Source organism: Mastigoproctus giganteus, chromosome 9 (assembly GCF_048544385.1).
Source record: "Mastigoproctus giganteus isolate SK-2022 chromosome 9, ASM4854438v1, whole genome shotgun sequence".
NCBI lineage: Eukaryota > Metazoa > Arthropoda > Arachnida > Uropygi > Thelyphonidae > Mastigoproctus > Mastigoproctus giganteus.
Genome location: NC_143583.1, coordinates 201,300,234 through 201,316,013, shown reverse-complemented (window position 1 = coordinate 201,316,013; position 15,780 = coordinate 201,300,234). Strand labels below are relative to the sequence as shown.

At 35.2% G+C, this 15,780-nt stretch overlaps 1 protein-coding gene across 2 annotated transcripts in view; it reads left to right on the top strand.

The window, feature by feature from the left end:
- Nucleotides 1-15,780, top strand: part of RnrS (ribonucleoside-diphosphate reductase subunit M2) — a 76,817-nt gene that overhangs the window by 39,293 nt on the left and 21,744 nt on the right. Inside the window, exons 1-2 of one of the 2 annotated variants that reach the window (XM_090381927.1) lie at nt 5,135-5,263; nt 9,136-9,186. In XM_090381927.1, coding sequence (XP_090238053.1) covers nt 5,168-5,263; nt 9,136-9,186 — 147 coding nt within the window. In that variant the 5' untranslated portion in view covers nt 5,135-5,167. Of the gene's footprint in view, nt 1-5,134; nt 5,264-9,135; nt 9,187-15,780 lie in introns of those variants that run through there. The other variant, XM_090381928.1, reaches the window with a different exon arrangement.

Here is a 15,780-nt window from a genome sequence, read left to right as displayed (position 1 = left end):
GCAATTGCGAGGTGATCTGATTGAGGTGTATAAGGCTTTTAATGGCTTGAGCAAGCTGAATGCTGATGGGATTCTTCCTCAGATTAAGAATCTGAGGGGACACAGATTTAAATTGAGGAAAGACAGTTGTAGAATAGATGTGTGGAAATTTGCCTTTAGCCAGCAGGTAGTTGATTGGTGGAACAGACTTCCATCTTTTGTTGTGGAAGTTGACAGCCTAAATAAATTGAAGACTGAGCTGGACAGGCATTTGGAACGAATGGAGGGGTGAAATGGGAGGGCTTTTTTTTTGCTGAAGCTGCATAAGCTTGCTTTCTTGCATTGTATGCCTCTACTAATGCTAATGTGATTAAATCCTATTATTTTTATCAATATTATGTATATATATATTGAGTAGAATAACAAGAAAGTGGAAACAAGAAGTCAGAAAATGGGGAAGTAGTCTAGTGAAGTGAAAGGCAGAAAATGCTAAACATATGCAGAGCATGAACAATAAAGTGAGGGGAAAACATATGGTAGATAGAGGGTAAAAAAATAAAAAAAATATATATATGTATATATATATATATATGTGTGTGTATATATATATGTATGTATATATATATATATATATATATATATGTATAAATTTTGGATTTTGGAATTAGTGAAACAAATGAAAGAGGTGAAAGACTCGTGGAATTTGCAGAATCTCAAGGACTGTCAGTAATGAACACTTTTTTCAAGAAAACGGTGAACAGAAAGTGGACATGGAAGAGTCCAAATGGATTAACAACTAATGAAATCGACTTCATCCTCACTAAAAGAAGATATATTGTGAATGATATTACCGTCCTGAATAAGGTAAATGTTGGAAGTGATCACAGAATGGTAAGATGTACACTTGATATAGATGTAGGAAAGGAAAGGAAAAAACTGACTCGAGTAAATAATACAAAGGTCTTTGAGATACCAGAAGAGGAGAAAAAGCAGTATGTACTGGAACTTAAGAACAAGTTTGAGTTTCTGCAGACCGCTCAGGACCAAGATATCGACGAGGAATATTACAACTTTCTGAAAGCGATAAAGCCCAAGAAACCTACAGGGAAAAAGAAATCCAAAGAAGAAAAAATTAGTCAAGAAACACTTGTCATGATGAACTGAAGACGACAAATGAAGAGCAAGAAAAACACTGACAGGGAGAAAATTGAGTATACTGAGTTATGCAAAGCCATTAGAAAGAGATTCAGAGAGGACATAAGAAGATTTAACACAAGAAAAGTAGAACAAGCATTAAGGGAAAACAAAGGATTTAAATCACCAGCCATGAGCGGTAATACAGAAAGACAAATGATACCGAAACTGAAGAATAGCAATGGTGTACTTATAAACAGCAGAGAAGGCATAATTCAAATAGCAGAAGACTACTGTAGAGAATTATACAAGTTGCAGGGGAATGATGCCAGCAGTGGGGAAGAAGGATTGCAAAGTAGCAACACATACAACATACCCGATATTCTTCCTGATGAGGTAGAACATGCATGGAAGAAAATGAAGAATCAGAAAGCCCTGGGGGAAGATGAACTTACTGTAGAGTTGTTAAAATTGGGAAGAAGAGACATAACACAAAAACTGGAAATGCAGTGGAATTATGCAATCATAGTTTTGCTGCATAAGAAAGGAGATAAATCAGAAATTTGAAATTATAGACCAATTAGCTTGTTATCCACATCTACAAGTTGTTCACAAGGGTCATTACTAACAGATTAGAAAGAATACTTGATGAGAATCAACCGAAAGAGCAAGCTGGCTTTAGGACAGGATTCTCAACTATGGATCACCTTCACGTAATATCACAGCTAATGGAGAAAGCAAATGAATATAAAACACCATTATGCCTGGCATTTGTGGATTATGAAAAGGCATTTGACTCCATACAGCACAAGGCAATGTTTCGGGCACTGGAAAGACAAGGTATAGATATCCCATATATTATGATTTTGAAGAAAATGTATGAGAATGCTACCTCCTTTATTAGACTAGACAAAGACAGTAGGAAATTTAAAATTGAGAAAGGAGTTCGACAAGGAGATACAATATCTCCGAAGCTGTTTACTGCTGCCCTTGAGGAAGCTTTCAGAAGATTAGACTGGTTGCAAAAAGGAGTCAATGTGAACGGAGAGTACCTAAACCATTTATGATTTTCAGATGACATTGTGGTCATAAGCCACGATCCCAAAGAATTAGAGGAAAATCTTAATCAGTTATGCACAGTTAGTAAGGATTTTGGACTAAAGTTGAATATGGCTAAAACAAAAGTAATGATGAACAAGTATGCCACAGAAAGAAAAATAATGATTGAAGGAGCAGTAATTGAAAAGGTGGAGTCATATACTTATCTAGGACAAATTATTAGCTGTAATAATGATAAATTGCTGGAAGTCAAGAGAAGAATAAATTTTGGATGGATAGCATTCAGGAAATATAGTCACATACTGAAGAGCAATATCCCAGTTTGTCTGAAACGTAAAATAATGAACCAATGTATACTCCCCACCATGACTTATGAAAGTGAAACGTGGGCACTCACCAAAACATCAAAAGAATGGAAGAGAAGCTGAGACCAACACAGCGAAGAGAACGAATTATATTGGGAATCAGACTGTTAGATAAGAAGAGAAACACATGGATTAGGCAGCAAACTCAAGTAAAGGACATTCTTATCAAAACTAAAATGGTCTTGGGCAGGACACGTAGCTCGAAGACTCGATGACAGATGGACTAAGAAAATAACACAATGGTATCCAAGAGGAGCTAGAAGAAAACCTGGAAGACAAAGGCGGAGATGGATAGATGAAATTCATGAGTTTGTGGGCAGTAAATGGATGGCCAGTGCTCAAAACAGAAGGAACTGGAAAGTTGCTGGAGAGGCCTTCATCCTGCAGTGGATTGAAAATGGCTGATGATGATGATATATGTATAATAAGAGATAAATAATTACAAAATTGACAAAATAAGGATGTTACAACACAACTTACAAACTAGCATCTTGTCAGTTGCAATGGCCAGGGTTGCAAGCAAAATATCAAAAACTGTATGAAAAAAAAAAAAAAAAAAAAAAAAGAAGGAAATAAATTGCTGGATTTGTTCAGTTTTAGTGAAATTTGGGATGGCTCCAATTCTTTCTGAAAGAACTAAATATAAAATTTCATGAAAATTCATCCACTTGCGATCAAGTTGTTACATACAGACGACAAACATGATGAAGAAAATAGGAACTTTACGCTCATGCCTAAAAACCAAGGGTAAAGATATAAATTATTTCAGTTTTTCTTGTTTTGGTGATTTTTGGAACCTCGATTATTTTGGTCATAAGGTTATTCTGTATTACGTCTTTGTGAATTTGTTCACAAATTTTCGGGTCTCAAGAAAACTTTCATTAAAGACTTATCCAAACAAAAGTATTAAAACAAGTTAGTTGATATGCACAGTAACAGGCGCGTTAGATTCTTTTTTCTGAAGAATTTTTGTTGAATTGAATTTTTTTTCTGTGATAATAGAAGTTTAAAGTAAATATCCTTATCAATTAATTACTAAGACTATAACTTTATGGAACACTTATAAAACTCTATTAGGTTCTTTCAACTTACTCGTGTAACCATAATATAGTACTGTATTTATTTGTAACCACATGCTCTATTTACTGTGTACATACTGTAGTACCTCTTCACAAGTGGCACGCGTTCCTGAGTTTTACGCGCGAACGCTGCGTTAAAACTACATAATCTATGATTTTTTCCCCTATACAATTATATGGAAAAAAAAAAAAAAAAAATATATATATATATATATATATATATATATATTAATTGCCGAATTTCCGTTGGTCCTATTTTAATGAAATTTTGAATGCCTTGACAAATATTTTTAAAAGGCTCAAATATAAAATTTTATGAAAATCCGCCGACCGGAAGGCTGTCTATTACATGCGGACGGATATGGTGAAGATAAAAGGCATATGCTCTGTTATGTATCTACACCCATATATATATATATATATACAGAAGCAAACGCGCCAAAAAAGTTGAATTCGTTCGGATTCAACGTACCTGTATATGTTCGCTAGCAGCGTGGTGCAAATGCACCACGGAAATCCACCTTTGGATTTCGAAGTAATATGCAATTTTTAATGTTTTCATTAATTTATTGAAACAATGCAAATTATTTCTTTCAAAATACAAGGACTTTCTCCCACCGATCACGAAACGTTGGCTCGGCTGTAGATATAAATCAGTCAAACTGAATATTGCACGTATTCGAAAATGTGATGAGCAAAAAATTTATGTTTGCCTATACATAGAAATTGACATTGTATTATTATTATTTTCTTTTGTTGAGACAATTTAAGATTATTACAAAAAAAAAAATCACCCTTTTTTATTATATAAAAAATTCATCATTATTTTCACTACGCGATGAGAATAATAAAGACAAAAGAATAATGTCATCTACCCGGGAAATAAATTGATAAAATAAATAAATAAAAAGTGAATAACAATAAAAATAAATAAATAATAAATTTATGTCCTAGCAGTAAATAGTAAAGACATCTTATTATCCGTGAAATAAATTGAGAAAATACTGAAATGTGAATATCTAATATTTTTCTGTACAAAATGCTCAATGAAATGATCTTATATACGCCTTCTCTCTTAATTATGTATTTTATTTTTGATTTGTATTGATCCTATACCAAGAAGCCTTTATCCTTACTTTTTTGTTATTTTAGTATCCCGCCCCAGCGATTTCGTAAGTACAATTACGAAAGTTTGGCCAGCAATGATATCTACGAAAACATGAATTTCTATCATAAACTTCACTTGTCGAAACATGTGATGGCAAGCAGGAAGTAAATTGCTATCTTTTTTTATTATTGTTATTTAGCAATATCATTCCAGCGAATGGAAATTTCTGTTATGTCATTGGCTGACATCCTTGATGTCAGCCAATGACATAACAGAAATTTTTAACTGACAATAAGGCTTAAGCCTTATTGGTTGAAGCTGGACGCCATATGCTTTAAACCTCATTGGTTGTCATAGCGCGGGATTTTCATTTATGTTGGGATATATGAAGTGAAGAAGAAGCGCATTTTTCAGTTCATCGTTGTTTGTAGTAGTTTACGATAATGAACAAGGTGCTGTTTTCCGATTCTGTCCGTTCATCATCAGCAAGGACAAAATGTAATTTTTCGAAAGGTCCATTAGAAGATAAAGAAAACCAGGTTACTGTTTTCCCATTCGGTTATATAGCTTAGATTATAGTTGATGTTTATGTGTTTCTAAAAAAATTATTTGCGATTTTACTGTTAACTTATCGTAGTTGAAAATATATTTAAGCTTAAGTTATTTTATTCCTCTGTGCAGTTTCATTTCTGGTGTTTGCAAAAAATAGTGGATTAACGATACAATTTCTTATTAAAATATTTAAATTAATATAATGAGCAATTATTCCCCTTCCTTTTTTGCTTTCTAGAACAACCTTCACAATGTATTTCCCAAAAATCATAATTTACAGAAATTAAGTCAACGAGTATCTCTGTTTTCTTTAACTCATGCACAGTACTAAGTAGTGTAAGAAGTTCTAATTCTGTTCATGTTTGTGGCTTTACCAGAGGCATTCGTTGATATTGCAGTCATTTGTTGGCATAGCCATGATTACACATGAAGAATGGTTATATCACTTTATGGATACACCTCCGGAGGGGAGAAGTGGCGTCTTTTGTCATTCTGCTGGCATCATTCCCCTGCTCCTTGTATAATTCTCTATAGTAGTCTTCTGCTATTCAAATCATGCCTTCTCTGCTGTTTATAAGTACACCATCGCTATTCTTCAGTTTCAGTATCATTTGTCTTTCTGTATTACTGCTCATGGCTGCTGATTTAAATCCTTTGTTTTCCCTTAATGCTTGTTCTACTTTTCTTGTGTTAAATCTTTATGTCCTCTCTGAGTCTTTCTAATGGCTTTGCATAACTCAGTATACTCAATTTTTTCCCTGTCAGTGTTTTTCTTGCTTTTCATTTGTCGCTTTTCGGTTCATCATGACAAGTGTTTCTTGACTGATTTTTTTTCTTCTTTGGATTTCTTTTTCCCTATAGGTTTCTTGGGCTTTATCACTTTCAGAAAGTTGTAATATTCCTCGTCGATATCTTGGTCCTCAGCAGTCTGCAGAAGCTCAAACTTGTTCTTAAGTTCCAGTATATACTGCTTTTTCTCCTCTTCTGTTATCTCAAGGACCTTTGTATTATTTACTCGAGTCAGTTTTTTCCTTTCCTACATCTATATCAAGTGTACATCTTACCATTCTGTGATCACTTCCAACATTTACCTTATTCAAGACGGTAACATCATTCACAATATATCTTCTGTTAGTGAGGATGAAGTCTATTTCATTAGTAGTTAATCCATTTGGACTCTTCCATGTCCACTTTCTGTTCACCCTTTTCTTGAAAAAAGTGTTCATTACTGAATAGTCCTTGAGATTCTACAAATTCCACAAGTCTTTCACCAATTCCAAAATTTCCTATAGTTCCCTTTCTGCGCTGTTTTGTCTTTTTCCAACCTTAGCATTGAAGTCTCCCATAATAATAGTGTAGTGGGTTTTCTGCTCATCTAGAAGACACTCAATTTCGGTGTAGGTAATATAGTAAACCCCCGCTATTCGCCGGGGTTACGTTCTGAGAAATGTCGCGAATACTGAGTTATGGCTCCCATAGTAATAAAGGGGTTCCGTTCCAAAGTATGAAATATATAAGAAAAACTAGTCTAAAATTTTGTCTATGTATGTATTATATGTACCTTCATAATGACTATGTACATAGTGAAATGCAAGCATATGGCATCGAAATGAAAATAAGAAACAATTTAATATTAAACGTAATATTTATTAGAAATTTCAAACCAGCGCCTTTGCTAGCAAAAAAACTTATCCCGCCAGTGCTATCACCAGTTTCGCTAAAGTGTTGATAAAGGAGTTTGCCTTTTCACGAATGATGAGTGAACTTAACGGAATTTTATTTTGAGTTCGGTCTTCTATCCACAGATTTAAAGCTTTTTCCATTTTTTTCTAATTTAACATCACGAGTTACAGAGCAAATTTTTGAAGCACTTAGCGCGTTTTCACGGACATTACGGTGGATTTTTTTCTTCCGATTTTTTGATTGATGGTACTTGAATCATTGATTTTATAATGTTTACAAACGGGTAGGTACCGACACCTACCTTGAATGTTCAGTGGGCGTGGCCTGCCTGATGCCGTGTTTGACAGGAATTGCTTCTCCGGAGTGGTCACGCGATGTTTATGACGTCACTTCCGGCACATACACCGGTCATGTGACATGCCGTTGTTTACTCCGATCTCGGCGACAAGCAGCGAGAATATGTGTACTCACTTCTACACCTTCGTACAATGCCACGCAAGTGCTCTACAGTGAATGCCGTCTTTACCCTGACTGCCAGCCGGCATGGCACGCATTCGGTGGCGCTAAAATTCCCGCCTCCCCTCTTTTGCGAGCAGTAAGAATAAAATTTCAATTAAAATTTTAAAAATATATATGGCGAAAATTTCAACGCCCAACATCATGGAAAGGATATTAAAATAAAAATTACGATTTTGCTCTCGGGGATGGGGGAGATTATTCCAGGGGGAATTTTATTCCACTGGAGGTGAAACTCACGAATCCGATTTGTTATTTTTCCGCTTAAAACTATACGTAGCCACTTGATCTAATAATTATATAAATTTCTGTGTGTGTGTGTGTGTGGTGGGGGGGTCGTCTTAGGTGGATTTCATTCCCCTCCACGGCGAAAAAAAAACAAACAATTTTTATTTTGATATTGCATTATCAGAAATGTTAATAAACAATGCAATGATCCATACATAAAGATGAATAAAAAAAGATTGTAACAGTACTGAACTTAAACGTTTCATTCTAATTAGTACAGATTTTTAATCTGTGATTATTGTTTTCCCACGTTCTCTAATAATTATATAAATTTTTTAACTAAAAAAAAGGAAAAAAAGTAAGAGAGAAGGCAGTTCCTTACCTTTTGCAAATGATAGGTTTTGTAGTCTCCACTAGACACATTCCAATTGAATGAAAAGAAATGACCATTCACTAACAGCGCAAATTATTCCAGTCCTGTACAGATTGGGTACTTAATAACCAACTACCACTTCAATACAGTATTACAAATCCACACTCTTAATCCTCTTTACTTCTAACTCCAGTCTCCAGACCAAAACTGTAAACTGACATCTTCAAGTAATTGTCCATTTTTAGGGGAGAGTGGGGGGAATTTACTTAGAAATCATAGTAGCTATGATTTCTAAGTAATTTCCTAAGTAATAATAGAACTTACACTAACCAAATAGGTAAAATGAAGGGTGAGGGGAGGTTTCATACAGATCCACAGTACAAAATAACCTTAACCAGCAGTAGTTTTTATTGCAAATATGGGAAATGGCAGGGGAGTGGAAAATACAGCAAAAAAAAAAAAAAAAAAAGCAAGCAAATCCGTCTCAAAATTTTGGTGGGTGTCTCAAGAACTGCTTAAACTCCTATGTCCTATTCAAAACATCAGTTGGATTAATTAGTGATTACTTTCTTGCAAATTTCCTCTGCTTATCATTGCACAGAAATTGTTTTTGGTGCATGCATTTTCTTATATATAGTATCCCTGGATACTGTTTCTTAATTTGCACCTGTAATTCCATTTTTCTTAAATAAGTTGGAGCATGTACATGAGCATTCATTGAACTAACTTTTCTTCATATATCTGTTCTACTTCTGTTCTTTGAAACAGTTTTATGTTTTTCCTGATCATTGCAGTCTAAAGGAATTCAAGACTAGTATGAACAAGTATTGTGTGTCTTCTTAACCCATATGTAGTACTAGTACTTCCCCTTGTGTTTGTGGTTACCATAATAAAATGACAGGGTTTGAAAGATGTGCACTGTCCTCATTTGGTAGTGAAGGAGGGCAATAGTAATACTACTTACGTAATTTTTTTTTTTTTTTTTTTTTTTGTAACAGTGCATGGAAAAAAAAATTAACTACATTATTTGTATTTATATTTATTTTCTTTTTTTATTAGGATGTTAGCTCTCTGCGTAAAGAAGCAAAGGTATTGCATGAACTTCAACAAGTAAGTGTTTTATTTTTACTTTCTTTTCTAGCACTGGCAAAGATGTATTGAGCTTACAGAATTTCAAGAACTTGTGTAAAATTTTTATTCTGGTATATTAATGTGCTCTTTCCATTTTAAAGGTTTATTTGTTGTTTTCAGTAATGATTTCTTCATCCCTGACACTTTTTTTTTTAGTGAATTTTCAATTTGGACAATTTAGAAAACATGGCAATTTGTTCTTTCATTGACTGCTTAACGGGTGCTTCCAGACCCATTAAGCAGTCATTTTCTGGCAATTTTATTGAGTGGCTTATAAAGTAGATATATCGAACAAGCTGCAGACCAGAACAAACTAAAGACAAATTTGTTTCCAGTAAATTACCAAGCTGCAGACCAGAACAAACTAAAGACAAATTTGTTTCCAGTAAATTACCAAAGTAAAGTTTATCTGACATTGGCAGATAAATTACAACATTAATGGAAAAGGCAAATTAAACATTAAGAAGTTATGACCAATGATAATACACTGAATAAAACTTATAGTATGTTTTCTTATCAGGAGTGGGGGTTTTTTTTTTTTTTTTTTTTTTTTTTCTCAAGTGGTCATAGGTCTGACTTATTGATGATTTCATGTTTCCCAAAATCTCAGACATAACATTGGTCTTTTAGTCTCTTCCATTTCCAATTATAAAGACTTAAGTGTGCACAGTTTTAGTCTTGTTTCTTGTTATATATATATATATATACAGGTTGCAGAGAAACTCCACCGACAAACTTGAACAGGTGATAGATGGTAGCAAAAGAAACCTTTTTTGTCAAGTAAACATAGGTCGTAAATGAGTCGTTATAGCTATTAAAGGGTTGTTAAAATCAGAACAACACATTCAATGATTTAATGTCGTTTAATGCATACAAATAATTTGCTGTTGCACACAAAATAGAAAAAACAATTCATAAGAAGCGCTTGAACTGGTGACCATGATATTCAATGCATAACTCACACCGACACATCATTGAATGTTGTAGGTGTTGGAAGTTCCTAGGATTGTCTTGTATCTCTGCACTTGCTGCAACAATCCGTGCTATAAATACTTCCACTGTGTCAACTGGCATTTTATACACAAGAGTCTTCATGTATCCCCAAAAGAAAAAGTCAAAACAAGTCAGATCAGGCAACCTTGCTGGCTAGGATACAAGTCCACCTTCCTGGAAAGGTTATATTTAAGTCACATGTACACATCTGTCAAAATGTGGTGGTACGCTATGTTGGAACCACATTTGTACTTGGACAATCAGAGGAACATCCTCCAACAACTCTGGAAGTGTTTGCTATAGAAAATGCAAATAGCCTTCCGTCTAAACATGCAGGCAACATGTATGGTCCAACTAAAACATTTCCCAGAATGCTAGCCCATATATTGACACCAACCTATGTTGGTAGCCATGTCCAACCATTGCATGGGGATTATTCTCTGCCCACACATGATTGTCGTGGCTGTTGAACAATCCCTCTTGGGTGAAACATGCCTCATCAGTGTAAAGCACATTATTGGCAAAATCAGGCTGCAAGTTGGTTTCCCATAAAAATCATCAGTGGGTGAACTTGACAGTGTGCAAAGTCAGCAGGTTCTAGTGGATGCACTTTCTGGCATCAGAAAGGATGTAGTCCCGCTTTGTGTACCACATTCCACGCCAAACAATACTTCACACCCAATCAGTGTGCAACAGCTCTTGTGCTGGTAGAAGGAGTATTAGTGAAAATCTGCAAGACCTGTTCCTCAAACCGGGGTGTCCTAGCAGTGTGTCGACGTCCAGTATCATGCATATTCACCCTGAAAGAGCCACTATCCTGGAATCTTTGGTGTATCACAGCAAATATTGTGTGGTGAGGCAACCTTCTGTCTGGGAAGCGTTCTTGATAAATTCTGCAAGCCTCTCTTCTGCTTCCATTTGTTGCTCCGTACATTAAATGGATATCCGGCATTTCTGCAACAGTGAAACGCTCCATGTCTGTACCCGCACTGGTCATAATACGACATTACACGTTTATGCTATTAGCTGCAAATACGCACCACTCCGAGGACCTCTCAACACATGCGTACGTTAATGTTGATGCTAGTCATTCGTTCGAGCACTGTGTTATTCCTTTTTTTTTTTTCTCTCTATTTTGTGTGCAACAGCAAATGATTTGTATGCATTAAATTACTGAATGTGTTGTTCTGGTTTTTACAACCCTTTCTGCTATAATGACTCATTTACGACTTATGTTTACTTGACAAAAAATGTTTTGCTTGGTACCCTCTATCACCTGTTCAAGTTTGTTGGTAGAGTTTCTCTGCGCCCTGTATAAATATTAAAAAGATGCGGGAGCTGTTCAGTAAAGAATGAGCATGTTTTTTTACAAACTATTAATTATCCATATTTTGATAGTCCTTTTCAAAGCAGTCCCCATTTGAAGAAATGCATTTATTCCAGTTCTGCCATTCAAAAACATGGTGGAAGCAATTTTTTTACATGTTTCAGAATTGCCTCGGATACCTTTACAGCTATGTAAGACTGGATATGTTGACTAATAATAGTTAGAAAAAAGCAGGTTGCAAGGTCAGGGCTGGCAGGCAGGTGAGGAACATGTTTGACATTAATGCTGGCTAAGTACTTCATCACAATAACGTGAAGCCTTGCATTATGATGCATCATGCAGTTGTGGTCGTTTGCAATGAATGTGATCCTGCAAAGTGTACACTAAAGTTGTTTAGTAAGGTCCCATAATAGTCTGATGTGGCACAACATGCTGGTAAACCATTCCTTGAATGTCAAAAAAAAAAAAGATGACCATAACTTTTGCTTTGCACAAGCCATAACCTTGTGCAGAGCCTCACCATCTTCAGTAACCATCCTTTGCAGCTCTTGACAAACCTCCTTGCAAACAAGTAGTCTTGGAACCCACTGTGTTCAAACATGTCATGTAGAATGCTTTGCGTACTTCCTACCGATATTCTCAACAACAGTAAAGCAACCAGTTGCCTTACTGTTATATGGCTCTTCTTTCGCGATTACAGAAGCAGTGTTATGGTTTCTGCAGTGACAGCAGTGGTTGGAGCCCCAGGATCACCAATATTTGTGATTGAATCATGTCCATCTTTAAACATTCAGAACCATCTGTAAGCTCAGCTATATGGGAGCATAGATTCACCATAAGCCTCTTAACATTTCATACGCTTCAGGTAATTATTTTCTTGAAATGGAAATAATTTGATAGCAGCATATTGTTCCGTGTCACATCCATTGTTAAATAGGCGAAACTGAACGGGCATAAAATTTACTGACTGCCAAGGTCACAATGTGTGCACGAGTCAACTGTGCAGTGGCTATGCAATGCAGTGGTTCATTAAATTCTGCAGCCCAGCTAGAAATAGTAAGCAGTATGGTTGTTTATGAAAAATTGATCATTCTTTGTTGAACAGCCCTAGTATATGTTGGATACTATTAGTTACTTCAATTTTCAGCTTTATTTCAAATTTGTTGCACTTCATATTGCACAAAATTTTAAACTGTGTTTGGTTCTTAGAATATAGCGCTAGCCATCTTGAAAGAATATCAGGTTTTGTTTACACAATATGAAAACAAATCTTTCGAGAACAGTTCATCTTGTGAAACAGAAATTTTGCAGAAAAATTTTATAATAATAGATGAAGTCTAAAGTTTAAACATTGAATTAAAATTGAACTTTAATCTTTTGTTAAATTTTTAATTTCAAAGTTTTTAAATTTTAAACAATATTGATAAGCTTGGGGGGGGATCACAATAGGCTAAAGCAGGGTTCCCCAAAGTGTGGTTCGCAGTCTGGTACCGGCCAGTGAACAACTTATTTGAAATATACCTACATAAAACTAAGAATTTCCTTAAAAAATTAAAATGTAATAAAATACCAAATACCCAGTTATACTAAAAATAAATTTAATGCTTTTATAATTTATTAAATTTATATCTATGATGCCTCCAGATGACTCTGCTCTTAACAAAAAAAAAAAAAAAAAAAAAACCAGTGGCTGATGCGCTCATCAATTTTATTATGCCATGTAGTTGGCACGCGTACATCTTGTCTCAGGTGACTAACTGCCTGTGCCATCTGTAACTTAAAGAACCATGCTGCAGTCAGTGAGAACCCGACAAGTGGAGTGTACTTGCCTATTTTTGTGTTTTAATCCTTTTCGTCGCTGTCGCCTGTGAAGTGATAAATTTAAGACTTAAGTATTAAATAGATTACACTTAAATATATATTTACACTTATTTTTTTTAAATAAATAAAAAAATATTTATATAAACATCCTGTCATTTTTAATATGGATAAGTGGCTGAAGAAATGTCCACCTAACAAGTCAAGTGATGTACAGCCTAGTAAGTAGAGATAATGGAAATTAATATTAATAAATGCCCTGGCACTGGGCAGAATGGCAGCATGGAAAGGAAATCCAAAACCTCTTGGACAAGGCAGTATTATGAAGATTATTTAAAATTTGGTTTTATCTGTGATAACCACACGCCATTTGTGTTATTTGTTTTGAAACATTGTTGAATGAATGCACAAAACTGTTGATACTGAAATGGCCAATTGTGTGCATTTTTCATTAATAAGAAAAATGAATACAGTGAAACTTCCCTTTAACGGACAGCGAATGAAAATCTGTCCGTTAGAGAGAAGTGTCCGCTAACAAGAAGTCTGAGGGAGAAAAAAAAAAGAATGAAAGAAAAATCGTTAAACGTTTAATGTAAAATTAAATTAAAATATATACAGATTTTGAACAATATTTTTGTAAATAATATACATACAATTGTGCTATGCATATTATGACTTTATCTTAAGAAAAATACATACAGTAATCACTTATTTTCTTCTGCACCTTCTTCCGGCTGATAATTTTGTTTTCAACATTTGTTTGGAGTGAAGAAACCATCGAAAGTCCTGCAGTATCTTCTTCAGTCGTTTAAAAACATTTTTAAACGATTGATTTGTATGAGCGCTTCTTCTATTTTCATCGGTGGTTCGTCTTTAATATGTTCTTCTACAGAATGACCTCCTTCCATTTCTTCATCCTCATGAGGAACTTCTTGAAAAATATCGATGATAATGTCGTTGATATCTAGAGCACCATCTTCTGTAGTGAGGTTCGAGTCTATATCTTTGTAGCCAGGGTCACTTGTAGCTGAAGTATCGTACATTATCAATAGATGTTGAAGTTTTTGTTCTTCTTGGTGCTCCACATTGCTGTTCACAACTTCAATTTTTGCGTTTGAGAAGCTAGACTTTACAAAACAGTTCACGACAGTTTGTTTTCTAATTGCGTTTACTGTTGTTGTTGTTTGTTTGTTATTTGGTTTTTAGGAGCATTAGCAACTAAGGCCATATTGCTCCGGGATATGCGGTGGTCATTCCCTGACCTTTCCGCATCCTCTGTATTTGGTGGTGACGGGATCGAACCCCGGTCTAATCAAGAAGCGTGTGCTACGCACTGCTGCTCCTTCCCACCTGGCTACGGAGGCGCCTATTGCGTTTACTGAAGAGGAAATCCATTGAATCGCATCTAGGATGCTGATTTTCTTTGCAAGGTCACTCGCACATGTTAGATCGTTCATGTTTGCAATGAGAAGATGTCTTAAAACACGTTTTCTGTAGTGAAGTTTAAAATTTTTTATTATCCCTTGATCCAAGGGCTGACACTCTGCAGATGTGTTTGGTGGCAGAAAAACGATTTGAATGTTGGACAATTCAATGTGCGGGTGAGATGCAGCATTATCCATGAAAAGAATAATTTTTCTGTTTTGACGAATCATGTTTTGGTTAAAGTGACTTATCCATTCGTTCATGATATCTTGTGTCATCCACGCTTTTTTATTAGACTTCCAGTCAACATTCAAAAGATTCAACTTTATGCCCTTGAAACAACGAGGATTTTGTGGTTTTCCTATAACAAGAGGTTGTTCAAAGTCTCCCAGCATATTTGTACACAATAGTACAGTCAAGCGTTCCTTAGAAATTTTTCCGCCCTGGCACTTTTCGTTTTTTAGACTCATTGTTTCTTCAGGAAGAGCTTTAAAAAACAACCCTGTTTCGTCACAGTTGTAAATATCCTTAGCTTCAAAATCACGACATAACTCTTCCAATTTGAACGTCCACTCTGTTACAACCCCAGTATCAACAGATCCACCTTCACCATTTACGGTTTTCCAAGAAATTTTGTGCCGAGTTTTGAACTTGTCTAGCCATCCCACAGAAGCTTTGAACTCATGTACTCCCATAGATTTCGCAACCTCCAAAGCCTTTTCCCTAATAATAGGCCCATTAGTGGGAATTTTTTTTAGCACGTGCGCGACAAAACCACTCATACGTAACATTGTCAATTTGAAGTCCAACAGTTTTCGGGAATGATTTTTGAACCTGATCATTTCCGTGTTGCCAAAATTGTTCGAGCAGTTCATTTTTTTTCTTTAGGATGTCGCTTACCTGCGTCTTCCCGATTTTGAATTTTGCAGTGAGAGTGCGAACACTTTTTTTTTTTTTTTTTTTTTTTTTTGCCGATCATATGCATTAATGAGTTCGACTTTATCTTTTAA